The sequence below is a fragment of the Cyprinodon variegatus genome, unplaced genomic scaffold (assembly GCF_000732505.1).
Source record: "Cyprinodon variegatus isolate N-32 unplaced genomic scaffold, C_variegatus-1.0 Scaffold218, whole genome shotgun sequence".
In the NCBI taxonomy this organism is placed as follows: Eukaryota; Metazoa; Chordata; class Actinopteri; order Cyprinodontiformes; family Cyprinodontidae; genus Cyprinodon; species Cyprinodon variegatus.
The window spans coordinates 254,045-269,144 of NW_015150671.1; the positions used below are offsets into that span (position 1 = coordinate 254,045).

At 35.0% G+C, this 15,100-nt stretch overlaps 1 protein-coding gene across 2 annotated transcripts in view; it reads left to right on the plus strand.

Moving 5' to 3' along the window:
- The first annotated feature begins 526 nt into the window (after positions 1 to 526).
- Positions 527 to 15,100, plus strand: part of tbx5 (T-box 5) — a 22,886-nt gene continuing 8,312 nt past the window's right edge. The window contains exons 1-6 of one of the 2 annotated variants that reach the window (XM_015380599.1): positions 527 to 623; positions 4,166 to 4,344; positions 5,454 to 5,548; positions 8,588 to 8,707; positions 9,557 to 9,704; positions 14,447 to 14,599. In XM_015380599.1, the coding sequence (XP_015236085.1) occupies positions 4,201 to 4,344; positions 5,454 to 5,548; positions 8,588 to 8,707; positions 9,557 to 9,704; positions 14,447 to 14,599 (660 nt within the window). In that variant the 5' untranslated portion in view covers positions 527 to 623; positions 4,166 to 4,200. Of the gene's footprint in view, positions 624 to 3,269; positions 3,687 to 4,165; positions 4,345 to 5,453; positions 5,549 to 8,587; positions 8,708 to 9,556; positions 9,705 to 14,446; positions 14,600 to 15,100 lie in introns of those variants that run through there. The other variant, XM_015380598.1, reaches the window with a different exon arrangement.

Here is a 15,100-nt window from a genome sequence, read left to right on the forward strand (position 1 = left end):
CGTTTTACTTTGCAGTTATACAAAAAACAGCTATGTAAGCCAACAGTACATTGGTGGCTTTCTTTTGCGCAGACATTTGCGCATTGGGCATCTTTCCCTCCAAAAAAAGTTGGGATTACTTTGTGATTTAATAATATATTCATAGATGACTTGTTCACAACAGAGAAGTCATATTTCCTATTGAAATGTTGTGAAATTATTTCGATTATTCACCATATTTGTCACTGGAATTTTAGCAACTGTGGGTATTCAAAACAGCAAAAGGACCCAATGTTCATATAAAACAACTCAGCAGTTGAATGCCACAATGCGACCACCTGAGTTATATCCCAATATATGTTTTCTCATCAAAATGACTAACTTTTCCAATCTGCAATTGTTCTCCAGCAAGATGCCCTTCTCGTCTCACCCCCTTGCGTAGATCCTGTGTGCCAAACTGTGGCTGCTCTTTTTTTTCCTCCTCCACAAGTCTCACAGTTTGGTTTGTGGATGCAGCCCATCTGGGCACACTGACTCAGAGGTCCTGGCTGCGCTGGTGGTTAGCCGCACCAGTCCTTCTCACCTGCTGCTACGCTCAGATTCACACTTCCAGAGGAAGCATCAGATCAAACAGTCAATCGGAGGTAGGAGAGGAGGGAAAATGATTCTGGATGCGGATAGACAAAAATACAAGTTTGGATTGAAGTTTTTAACATTTTTGTTTAAATTTGTTTTTGGCATGCGATTAGATTAGTAGATGTTTGCTTCTTTAGTCTTACTTAAGCGTTTTTTCAACCTTTATATTATGCAAAGTCAACAGAATGTCAAAGATTATTTTTAATGCTGCAAATTTATTATTTACCCGAAAACACAACAGAACAGCTGTCGTGGAGTAATGCAGTAAATGCTCCTTAATTCAGTGGGTTCGGCAAACTGCATACGATTTTCTTTCTATGTGGACGTTTTCACTGAAATACATCCGCTCATAATAGAAATATTAACTCAGATTTCTGTGACTTCAGTTTGATAATATATATATATATAATATGGGTTAATTATTTAACCCTATACACCCTGCATACAATATCTAATTTTATACTCACCCAATAAAACACAGCGTCACATCTTGAAGCCCCCATTTTTATGCTTTTGTTTTTTATTTTTTTATTTTTCATCGTAGTGTTAATTGATTTCAAACTTAGAATGTTTGTCGTTTGGAATGTCAGAGTGTTGGGGATGAAGTTGATTTTTAAAGAAAAAAAATCTGAAAGTTTAATATTCCAAATTACTATTTTAGGAAAGATATTTGCGTCCTACATGTTTTCTTAATATAGCTGATATTGTTATATCAACAAGTCACTTTTGAAACATCTAAAATAGTTTACATAAATGCATTTATTTATCGACTTTAGTTTCCAAAAAAAGACAATTACAACATTGACTAACTTAGAATTGCGGGGTTTTTTAAGCATTTGGTATTTTTATCCTCCGCTCGTTTTTTTTATAATAATCAATTGTTTACAATAATCACAAACCCACTTCAGCGTGTCCGAAAACAGCAAAGCATTGAGTGATTTTTTTTTTCTTTATTAATTTATTTTTTGTTGCAGTGGTTTTTATTTGGGTTGTCCTGACTGTGTTATAGGTGTGTATACACTGCAAAAACTATATAGAAATAAGTAAAACATTTCTCAAATTAAGTGTATTTAGCCTTGATTTGGGTAGGTAAATAAGATGATTTGCCAAAGGAATGAGTATTTTTACTCTTAAAATAAGATAATAAGATAATATGCACTTCAAATAAGACAATGCATTTTTTTTCTTATTTTAAATGTAAATTGTCTTGTTCCACTGGCAAAGTGTCTCGCTTACCACCTCAATTCAAGAAAAAATGCACTTATTTGAAGAAAAAATACTTATTTAGATTACATTTTTTGCAGTGTATTCGTTGCCTTCTTAAGGCTTTGATTTATTTTTAATTTATTTTGCAGTTTTATCTTTGCCGCATTTAAATCGTATATCTAAATGACTCAAATGTCTTAACTGGTCTTAATTAAAAACTTAGCACCCCAGATTGTTTGGGCAATCTCAATTAATTCTTAGTTCCCAGATCGAACCTTATAGTCCCATTAAAAGGTGTTAATTTATAACCTTTTTACATATCGACTTCTATCTATTCCTTGTTTTGTCTCGATTTTCCCTCCATATCCAACCACTACCGATTTTATTTTACTTCGCTCAAAATGAGTTAACTGTCGCCCGATTTCCTCATCTGATGAAAATATTGTTATATCATTGGTCAAGGCGATTGGAGATTAGATTGCTGCAAACAGTAGTGAGTTCTTCGCCAACATGTTGTGTTTGTGCGGACGCGTTTTCCAGTGTGTCCAAGATTACATTTAAAGGAGTTTGAAATAAAATGTAAACATTTTTATATTTCCATAAATAAGCCCAATTTAATATTTTTTAAGTGGTTGGTATTGTCTATCTGAATTGATATCTATTACAAAAACAAACAATGGACAATTCATGTCAACCGTTTCTAATTTATAATCAAATCATCTATAAAATAAAGCAGTTATGGAATTCATAAAAAAAATAAACAGCTAATACTAACTTTTTACAACTTAAGATAAGGCAAGTCTAAGTTTAAAATATTAATAATAGAGTTTTGGTGGTTGTAGTGACAGACATCCTAACCTTACTATATACAACTCAAAGTTCTGCATTATATGAGGTTTGTTCAAATGTATCAGTAGTTAACCCTAAAATCTGATTCATCGGAGCATATATATATATATGTATATATATTTTTTAATAGTGACATTTCTCCAATCTTCTAAGTCAAAGCTTAAAATATATAAATAAATATATAAATAAAAATATATAAATAAAGGTGGTCATTCCCTTTACTTCCCCTCGAAAGCCACTATTCTCATTTTTACAAAAAAAAAAGAAAACATTCTTTGAAAGTTATTACTAGTCAACTAATAACCATAGATTCATTTATTTGAATCCGCACTATTCCAGGTGATGCTCTGATTCCAACTGATCTAATGTTCCATTTATTTATTATTTACTGTGTAATAAAATGATCGCCAAACATGAATTTGATGTTGAAAGTGAACAAATAAGATCTGGGTTGAGGACCTGGAAGGAATCATGATTTTGGTCACACAAACCAACGCTTCTCCTCTCTCTCTCTCTCCTCCCCTCCTATATTCCTCCTCCTCCCTCAGGGTTCCTTGCGCGTCTCCGATTAGATTTCCGCTTTGCGCTGTTTGGTCACCGATGCGCAGTGGAGAGTTCCAGAGCGAGCGCACAGACAGGAGCGACAGTAAGGAGAGAGAGAGAGAGACAGAGAGAGAGGGGAAGGGAAGGGAGGAGAAGGAGGTGTCGGATCTGCTCCATTGGGATTCGGCTCAGCTCTGCGCTAAAACGCTATCGGCGGACTCGGCTTACAAAAACGGAGCTGAGCTGTAAAACGCTTTAAATGACCGCGAGCGGCGTATCGTAGTTGTGTTCTTCTTCGATCAACACTCAGGCTTGGATAAAATCTAAACAGTCTAACAGGACTGAAGGGGAGCATTCATGGGGAGACTCGTCTCGCAAAGCGTCCGGATTATCTGACTGGAGCGTTTGGACGTTTCTAAACCACTGCATCCAACATCTAGATCAAGACGTGGGCTTTTTTTGTTTTGTTTTAGGTAAGCATACGCTGCTCTGATCAGACAGGGTAGGGGGGCATTTTAATCTTGTTTGGAGCCAATGCATTGCATTAGAGGAATGTAGCCATCTGTTGGAGGTGTAGACATTAAGCAATCCATGCATTTCATCTTGAGCTGTGCTGCCGGCTGTGAACCGAGTAAATCAATCAAATCCATGCTCTGATTGTATGGGAAATTTGCAGCATTAAAATGCATTATGATCTCCAAGATCTGACATTTGGAAAGATTCAGTGCGCATCGTTTGGATAAAAATAGAGAGTAGATATGGCATGCGTAAAACCAAAAGTTGTGTTTGTAACTCATGTGCAAAAGTCAGTTGTTTACTTCAATGCATCAAAAAAAGAAAGAACTACACAAGTAAAAATAATCCTGATAATCAATGTAGATGCTTCTGTTTACATCTCAAGAAAAGAACTGTGCGTCCTCCCACCCTTACATGTTTTCCATTGGTCTTCCAGCTGGGTCTGTAGACTTTTTTTCTGAAGTTCTGGTCATGGCGGACCAGGAGGAGACGTTTGCAGTTCAGAATTCTCCGGTTGGTTCGGATTCAAGGGAATTACAAAGCGACAACAAACCAGAGAAACAGAACGGAACATCGAGCAAATCCCCATCTTCGCAGACAACATACATCCAGCAGGTCAGAGTGCGTTTCTTTGTGTTTTTGGGCCCTCTGTCTGACAGCTTCAAGCGCTTCACACCTGTTTTGTTTTTTTGCTTTTTTGTATGTTTGTTATGACATATTTTATTCAGTGTGGTAATCCCATTGGTTTCTATCATATTGAAACTCTTCGATAATAACTAGAGTTTTCCCGGCATGTTAACATTTTCACATATTTGGATCTTTGGGTCAGCAACTTTTTAGATACAATTTTTTTTTCTCACCATGAGTTTAGCTTTCGTGGTGTAACTTTATACTGAGTACTGAAAAAAATGTGCCTTACTTTGCGACTTTTAAATTACACCTTACAGACTTTAAGAAGAGTGAGCCGTTTTTCCTTTTTAAGAGCCTTTTGTGTTGAAGCGTTTCAATTTGTTTAAATCTAAAACCATAGTATTCTAACCGTTCTCTATGAATCACTGCATTTTCCATTATATTAGAGCTTTACAGATATTATTTTCCCTAATTTAAAAAAGATTTTTTTATTATTACTGTTATTTGATCGTCCTATTCTGTCAAACGTTTTTTGTTTTGTTTTTTTAAGTAGAGGTTAAACACGCTCTCTATATTTGTGGTTTTATTTTCAATATCTGCAGCTGACAGTTCTATTTTCGATACAAATTTTTATGAAATAGATCCCACCAAAAACCTGTCAATATAACACACTCTTACTTTTCCATGTCAGTAATCTACTGTCAGGGAGGGATTTCTAAAGTAAACCTTTTGCCAGTACATTAAGCTTTAAACGCGCATGAATGGTGCGCGTAATGTGCCAGAAGTGGCCCCGCCAACACCAGACGTTTCTTTTTTATTTAGACTCCAAAAGTTCTGTAATTTCATACGTTTTTGACCCATAAACACTCCGACCGAATTAAGGTTTAGTCATTTAAAACGTCACGAAAATTATTTACACGTTTTTCTATCTACGTCTTTTATTGTTTTTATTTTTTGACCAATTTTTTGTTATCAAATTCGTCGTCCTAGTTCAGCTTAATAACTTTTTCTCTTTTTTTTTGCACTGGGGGGTGGCTGTTATTCTGACCTAGTATCGATGCATCATGTTTATGCGTGTTTGTACATTTGTAAAGGGAATGGAAGGCATAAAAGTTTACCTACACGAAAGGGAACTATGGATGAAGTTTCACGAAGTGGGCACAGAGATGATCATAACCAAAGCCGGACGGTAAGATCATTTTAATGTTATTGTTTTTAACTTCTTCTCTTTGCTTTTGTTCCATATTTGCATGCATCTTTTTTTAATGTTTTTTGAAATATTGGTTTCAGGGATAAGAAAATATGAACCAATTAAACCAAAGCAGCACATCTGGCAGACGCAAAGTTTGGTTTGAAAAAAAAGAAAAGAAAAAGAAGAAAAGGAATACTATACTCATATATTTTAGTCTGGGTGGCCTTTTCTCTGCTGGAATGCAATACCACTAAAAAAACAGCCTGAGACAGCAAATACTCTAAACTGCATCTGGTTCACAAAAATGTTTTATTGATGGTTGCCCCCCACCACACGCCCCCTCACAGAGTGAAATATATTTTGCCTGCAGATTTGTTTTCTGTGTCCCAGATCTTGAGCTAAGCCATGACATCCGCAGGAGAGGCTGCATGGGTGTCTGCCGCTGTCCGGCTCACACTGCATCCCAGTCAAAACAGCTCGCAAGGCGTGGTGTGAACATACACGCATGCAGACCCGCCGGTGTCTCCCTCTGCAGAGAGCGACTCACACGTGTTCTGCAAATGATTCAAATCAATAATTTATTATAGCTGCATTACACCACAGTGAAGGCAGGTCTCAATTTCCCCCTCACAGCTGCAGAAAATCCCCATTGCATCCCCGTCAGCCATTCAAGCTCTGCTTTATTTGGAAAAATGTGTTTTCTTTTTTTACTTTTCCACGGCTTTGCTCTTGACTTGCTGCACTAAAAATAATAATAATAATAATTCTGGGGTATATTCAACTTTAGCTGTTGACATTATTATATTTCCAATCAAGAGGATTGTAATTATAATGATCTGCACATCACAGCCTTCCCTTTAAACCACTCAGCACTTATTCGATATTTACGTAAAGTGCGCTCTGCACTGTAAAACAAGCAATGATTCAAACATAGAAGTAATTAGATGAATAAAATAACGCCACATTAAATGTGCAGCACAATAAGATATTTGCTGGGGGGAAAAAAATGTAAACCAACATGTGGGCCTAAATATACTTTTTAGCTACTTTTTTCATTAAAAAAAAAAACATTCAGAAATCTTTTATAGAAAATTAACTTTGCATGTTAATTTCAAGATTCATGTTTGGTGAACCCTTATTATCATGTGTGATGTATACCAGCTAATATTAAAAATTAGTTAGATTTAATATGATTCTGTATCAATTATAACAATTGTGGTTTGGAGATTGGAGTAAGAATAGAACTCCATGTCCTGCATACTTGTGGTACTAATACTACATTCAAACTTGTTGGTAAGATTTTTACCCTGTAGGATATATTACTAATGTATGGCAAATCTTACTTTATGTGTCACCTTTGTAAAGTTTAAATCTGGTTTTAACTAGTTTAGTAATAGTGCAAACACTGCAAAAAATTGAAATCTAAGAACGTTTATTATTCTTAAAATAAAAGCATTTTTTTCTTGAATCAAGCAGTTGAGTGATACACTTTGCCAATGGAATAGGGCAATTTACATTTAAAATAAGAAAAAAACAACTGTAGCCTCTTATTTCAAGTGCATAATATCTGATTATCTTATTTTCTGCTTATTTTCAGAGAAAAAAATGCTCAGTCCATTGGCAGATTATCTTATTTACCTGCTCAAATTAAGGGTAAATACACTTAATTTAAGAAATTTGTAGATCATTTTTGTAATGAACGCTCAAGTCAAACTTGCCAGATGACTTAGACTGAGGTAGGCCTACATGTTGCCAGAAAAAGAAAAAAAAAACATTTAAGGTGCCACCTTCCCAGAATATGCTCAGAAAAGCTTCCCCTCATTTTTAATATTTAAAGTGTTAGTGCAAAAACATTATTTTGAGATTGTTTTTGAAAGTGGAGGCCAACCGTAAACAGCAACGGTTGATCGGCATGAACCCCTTATATGCCTAAGGGGACCAACAGAGGTGTCTGTTGTAGGGGATCCTCTGCCTCCATAACCTTGTTTGTGGGCATCATAGCAACAGATTTGAAACCATTGAGGAGCTTGAAGGTTTCTGATGCAAGTTGGTGAAGACAATTCTGACTCAAAAATGTTACATCCATTCTGTTAATATGATCTTTATGACTAAAATTTTGTGTAAAACTGAATACATTTCAATAATTGGAAAAAGTGATCTCAACATCTTTTAGAATTCAACTAATTTGAAGAAGACTGATGGGAAATGTTAACATCCCTGAATAATCTCTGTTGTGAAAATTATATCTCAGTGGCTACTTTTGCCCAGTTGTAAGTCATTTATAGACCCATAGTTGACAAAATAGTGCGTGACAAAATAGTGCTCTATAAGTGCTTTAATTCATCATATACGTATTACATAGGGCATTCAATGGGGAAAATGTATTCTTAGCTAAATGATTGTCAAGCCATAAAAATACCATCAGTCTATTTCATCTCAAGACGGATTTTGCAGCTTTGTTAATTAAAACTTATTCTTTGTTGAGTTCATGGTTTTGTCATTATAACAACACAAACTGCTTACAGTGTTCAGTGTCTTTTAATTGTTTCATTTAGGCCTATATAATTTAAGAAACCTTAATTCAAACTTGTTTAAATACAATTTTCAATAACAATGCTTAAACTCTACAAGTGTATTTTCAGTGTGGATCTGCCTTTTTTTAGTATGGCAGATAAACCTACTCCATATCTCATAACTTAAAACATAGAAATGCATGTACAGTGAATTTTTTTTCCAGATGCAACTCACAGATTCTTAAAAAAAAAACTACCAGTTTCCTATCCAAGCTAAATAGGGGCTTTCATATAATTCAGCTGCTCCTATGCAGGGTTATGTATGTGTTATAATTGCAAGTCCACTCATGGAAAACTAAACTCTGTCTGTGTACTCTTGTTTTATATACATTGTAAAAGTTGTGGTTTTGTTCATTCAAGTAGAATCCTAGAGGGGTTTTTTTGTTTTGTTTTCTCTGCTTTGACAATTGTTTGCATGTTCTATGCACGTTTTTGTAGAAATGCCAATGTTTGTTCTCCACAGGAGAATGTTCCCCAGCTTCAAAGTGAAAGTGACCGGATTAAACCCCAAAACGAAGTATATTCTCCTAATGGACGTAGTTCCAGCGGATGATCATCGATACAAATTTGCCGACAATAAATGGTGAGTAACAAAATATATATATATATATATATATATATATATATATATATATATATATATATATATATATATATATATATATATANTATATATATATATATATATATATATATATATATATATATATATATATATATATATATATATAGACAAAGGGGAGAGTTTCCCATCTTATACTAGTTAGAGTTGACTCCAGCAGGAAATTTTTATGTTGCCCTGATGGACGAGAATCGGAAGCGAACATATAATTTCCTGCTGAATTATGATCTGCCTGTTTTCTAATTGTTGCCAAGAATTACAGTCAGCACGGGGGAGACATGTTTCTGTTGGATTTCTTCTGGCGATGGATTCATACTAATGGGTTTTTTCCTACAATTGCAGTGGCCTGAAACGAGACAGCCCTCCTCTTTTATCCTTTGGATAAATTCTGTTTGTTTTTTACCCTGGTTGATCTTCGACCCTGAAGGCAGCAGCGCTTTGTTTGGGTCAATGCTTTTAAAGGAGTGGGGGCTTTGAGCGGATAATCACATGCCAATACTGCAGATAATGAGCCGAGTAAAACAATATGTAGAACTAATTGAGACATATGTCTATACATTGTAGAGTAAATGGGGTCACTTCATTTATATAAGTGCAGAATGTCATGCCAAATTGTGCGCACTAATGCAAAAACAGTTCAGTTTAGATCTTAACTTTAAATCCCAAAATTATATTTTAAGTGTTTCAAATTAATATGGCTCTCTCTGAAACCTAGAAATCCTTTTATCACCTTTTCCAGTCCATTAGGTCCCATCTCCTGTTTAGATGCTCGCTTAATGCGTCGCGCCTGTTGTTGTCCCCCTGTGCCAGGTCTGTGACCGGGAAGGCAGAGCCCGCTATGCCAGGGAGGCTCTACGTCCATCCGGACTCCCCAGCCACAGGAGCGCACTGGATGAGGCAGCTGGTGTCCTTCCAGAAGCTGAAGCTCACCAACAACCACTTGGACCCGTTCGGACACGTAGGTGCCTGCCTATATCATTCTGTTCAAGCTGAACGTGGAATAAAAGAGAGAAGCTTTTATGCGCTGGATGCGGCTTTTGAGCTTCGGTGTTGTTACCGGGAAACTTTCCACGACTGCTGCTTAGAGCATGACTTATTTGGAACCAAGAGGTTTTATATGAACTGGTGTAAAATCAGACGTTTTGCTTGGTAAGAGAAGATTTTAAGTGTTATTGTGGGTCACACGCGCAGTTTTTAAACGCTTTGTGTTTTACTATGCGTAAGTCGACAAATAAAATATAGGTTTTTAGCATTTGTTGTTTTATACTTAGAAAATAGATATTCCACAAAGAGTACATTTAATATTAGACCACAGTTATGCAGAATTTCACTGATTTTATAATAAAAAGAACTTCTTAATACATTTATTTTTAGTGTTACTTAAAATACTAGAAACACTGTTTATGTTATTACACACTTTTTTATCTTGTTGCTTTTTCTGGGGCATTATGAATTAGATTATTGTGTCAAAATGAAAGCAATCATGCAAAAGTGATCCTGTTTATTATTCGTAGACCTCATACTTAAATTTCTGTGTTTTTCAGTTAAGTAAATATGAAATAAGCAATTAAGTTGTTTTTTTATTATTATTATTATTATTTTAATTTATTTATTTTGTGTTATTGAAAAATCCCAGAACATTAGAAAAAAAACATTTTTATCCGTCAGTTTGTTAAACGGTCTCTTAAAACGTATTTAAACGTATTAGGTCTAAAAAAAAAATGAAAGAAAAGAAGATATTATTCAAGGTACAATTTTAAGTAGAGACAAACAGAACATTTCTTTGAAAAATTTCTGTTAATTTAAGGACATCTTAAAGTTTAATAATTTTTACAAGTGTATCCAAACATATACTTTTGTCCAGGGGCGGTAGGGGTCTTAAGCTGGTGTTCCATTTTTTAATGATGACCTTTCAGCTCATATTATTACACATTTGACTATATTTGCACATTTAAAATGATGACCCATCAGTTATTTTGTTCCATAATTCAAATATTTTGAATATGTTTTAATATAGCAATATTGTTTGTTTGTGTGTTCTAAAAAGTGTATGTTTTACACAACTGATTAAAATGCCAAAAAAATTGAAAGTCTCTGAAAGCCATTTAGTGGTTATATATTATACTTGTGCTTTTTTGTAAAAACAAAAAAACAAAAAACATTATGGGTTAAATATGGCTACGATTTATTCATTCATCCCCTTACAAACAAAACCAAAAAACACACTATTGACTTCATGAACAAAGTGTGCAATGAGCAGCAGGCTTTCATGCAATGTTGACTTGATGGGTACACTAAGGCCTAATTAGCTCTCTTGTTGGAAATACTCAGTTAATTATAAACATTTTTGTCAGGAACAGACTGTGCTAACAAGGTGAAAGTAATTAAAAGGTTGTAAAAAAAAAAAAAAAAAAAGATATATCACCGTTCAAGGAACAGAAGACTAAATACGCTTATTAAAAGTTTAAAATAGTTCAAATCAAAATTAAGAGGTTTTGTGTTTTATTTTATGTTGCTTAAATTTGTGATTAACAGATACAATAATTACAAACAATAATAGGTTCTGCTGCTCAAACGGATTTTAACTGCTAACAGGTCCTATTGTCTCATGTTTGGATGTGTTCGCAAGTGGAGATTGCTCCAGTCTTTTCGGTTACCAAAACAAATCATGAGCCAGTGTCTATCCACATGGTACCTACAGAGATTTCTTACCCTGCCAATTCCCAGCTGGAGAACTTAAACTGCAGCTCACTGAGCCATATTGCACAATTTTAGGTTAAAGTGTGTTTCATGATTGGTCACAGTGGTTCCTGACTCACCCACTTTCTCAGTACTGTGGGTCTCATCAGTGAAATGCTGGTGGCTGGCCAGAAAATGCATGCTCCATCGGTTTGTTGGTCCAGCTGGTTGAAATAACTTAGCGATGATTTATTTTCTCTTGCAGGGATGGATGAGGCCAATATATAGCCAATGTATAGATCAGTCCAGACCTGTTCAGGCTTGAAACTTAGGATTTTTTCTCCCCTCTTTATGGAAATGTTTCTTAAATTAGATAACTTTAAGTGAACTTAGGGAGCTCCTTGGAACAAAGAAGGTCTGATTCTGATGGTGCAACATGGAATTGAGTTGCATGAAGATTTCCTCTTTGCTTTCTTAAAACTTTGAATAGAATTTTAATTTTACATAATTGTTTTGTAGGTAAATGATATGATATTTAGACATCTTTGCAGATGATGCAGATTGTGTGAAATTCAAAATCGATAAACCGAGGCATGTTGTCATTGTTTCTTCATGATTGCATTATTCTTAGGTCTCTAATAAGAGAAATGTATCTATGCTTTGCTCTCCTCAGAAATCGATTAATCTAAAAACTGAACAAAAGAGTACATATTACTCACATACTTTGGTGCTATTTGTTTTGGCTGGTCTGTTAATTCCAGAGATATTTTCAGTTTTAAAATGTTCTTTAGAATAGATAATATACTTCTGCATTGATTTACCTCAGTCAACCTCTGCTAAATAAATAAAAATAATTGATTAATCCACTCAGTTTCTGCATCATTTCAAAAGGAATTTTATTTAGAGATGTTATTCCTTGTTATTTATCCTACCTTGTAAATCAAAGAAACAGTTAAACCCAATGTGGAGCAACATAAACCACTGCTCTGCAGTTGCTCCGCAATAGAAGCAAATTCCCAAACTGTTTCTATTTCAGTGTTTGAATTTATAAATATCTTTTTTTTTTGTCTAAAGTTTCATACCAAGCACAACTTTTTTCCTCCTTTGATCTTCATCTCGGCTCCCAGAATACCTCACGGCGTTATTAATCTCCTGAGCTCGCCTCCCTGCCTTCCCACACATGTTTGGGCCAACAGGGTGGAGTGTGAGGACCGCACTGTTTATGTTTGAATGGCAGTGTGTGATGAGCAATAGATGCTGGTGTACAAAGCCCATTGATTCCCTCGGGTGGGGGTGGGTGTGCAGTAACTCTCTGATGTTGAGATACTTGAAAGCGAAGGGCAGCCGCATGAGACCCAAAGTGATCCCTCACTATCATTAAATAGTATCATCCAGAGGCTGAGAAGGGGGTGAAGAACAAGAACCAGTGCAGTGAGCGTAGGCCACAGAGACTACTCCTGAGCTGGGGTCCCAGTGGGTGGTCTCCTTGCAAATACACCCTTACTGCCACAGCTCTCTCCATGGGAATTGAGACGTGACTTGTAATATGTGTGGGTAGTGATTTTCAACTTTAAATGAAGAAATCAGTGTGTTATGACTGCATATAAGCCTTCTACAAAGTTTCTTTCTCAGTCCTTGGAAAGTTAGATGCAGTTTGGTCATTGATTCGTCATTAAAAGAAAACTGATTGTTCCCGTTTTAACAATGCAGAGTCCTGCACCTAATTACTGACACTGTAATGATGATTTATTGCTCTAACTCAGAACACTCAGGGTAAAAGTAATTTGCATTACAGTTTCTACGAGGTGTTTGACAATTTCTTCTAAAATAGATTGAACCCAAATATGTGACAAAATTGAACTGGGAGTATCTAATGAACAACTGTCAACAATAAAAGCCCTTTTCTGGTTTAAAGGGGATTTTCTTTGTGGAATGCCGCAGGATGCCTTCTCTGGTACTAGAGGTCAGGGCAGACCCTTGTCTCCTCTCATGCTGGCTGTGAAAGGCAGGTACAAAAACAGTCTTAAAGATAAGAGATAGGGTGACATGCCTGCAGGTCACTGGATGGTGGGGGTTGTTAGATACAGAAAGAGATGAATAAAGAGGAAAGTAAGGGGGAGGCCATCTTTTTTATATTTAAATCAGATGCAATTTGATCAGATGTATGTAATGGATTCTATTTTCTTCAAGACTGATTGTGAAAGCTCCGGTCAGTGATAACATGTAACCAATAGTTCCCTGGATGATAGGTTTTCAAAGTAGAAGTTCAATACTCAAGTTCAGCTGTAAGTTCCATTCTAATTCAATAATTGGTGAAAAAGAGGGAGGATATTAAAGATATAATATCACAGCAATATTCAAAGTAATATGGAGCAAATCCATCAACCAATCCATGGATCACGTCCATACAATCAATGTGCTGAAAAAACATTATCAATGTTTGAAAATAGCAATAAAACCAGTAAAGAAACATATACACAGTCTATATTAATGATGCAAAATATGTTATCCAATCGTACTTAACATTTAAGAAAAAGAAAAACTCTAAATAAAACATTATAATAATAAAAAAATGTTGGCCTTCTAAATTTAATTAAATTCCTCTTTGAAAAAGTATTTTCCAGATATTATTTCAATAATTTTGGTTTTCAAACCCCTCATTTTTTTTTTCGTTTCCAATCAATCTTAATATATTATATTACATTCTTTCAATTTCTTTATATTGAGACCAGAAATACATTAATTTATTGGGTAACATTACATTTGAAATGTTCGCCTCTATACCAGACATTGGTAAATATGATTGGTATGACAATGATAAAATGATTAAACAGGCTTATAAAGGGAATAGCTTATGAAATCTTTTCGCCTCTGTAATTATTATCAAAGACATGATTTCACTTTTATTCATTTTATTAGTTCGGTTTTTTTTTGCCATTGTTGTTTTCAGAAATATTACTTTTCCTCTGATATATGTTGGCATGCAAAGTAGAGCCTAATGCAAGCCTGTCTTCATTCCAGATTATCCTGAATTCGATGCACAAATACCAGCCCAGGATTCATATTGTTAAAGCAGATGAAAATAACGGCTTTGGCTCCAAAAACACTGCTTTCTGTACTCACGTTTTCCCTGAGACAGCCTTCATCGCGGTGACATCCTACCAGAACCACAAGGTAAATGTTTCTTTTTGTTTTTTTCCTGTTTTCTCGCATTTTGTCTTTTTATCCCGCAGTGTGTTTCATAAACAGCTTGTTTTTTGGGATTTCAAACAGCAAATATATTGTCTTGTTCTTGTTTTTATCGCGTTAATTAAATCCTCAGATGTGGATGCATAATTCCAACGCATTCTCACTCGCAACTTGGGGTTTTATTCCTATGTGAAGTTATTGAAACTTGGAGGTAAAGTCTGTTCAGCTTTTGCTTTAGACTGAAGGAGAGGAAAAAACGAAAGCTGCCTGCGATTCTTGTTGCTTGCAAAAAAGACATTGATATCACAGCTAGTCCAGAAACGAGGAGAAAACAGAAATCAAAATAGACAAAAATTATAATAATAATAATAATAATAATAATAATAATAATAATAATAATAATAATAATAATAATAATAATAATAATAATAATGACCCCTATGAGACTTTTAGAAAGTCGGTGCTCTTTGTGTAAAGAAAAGAGCA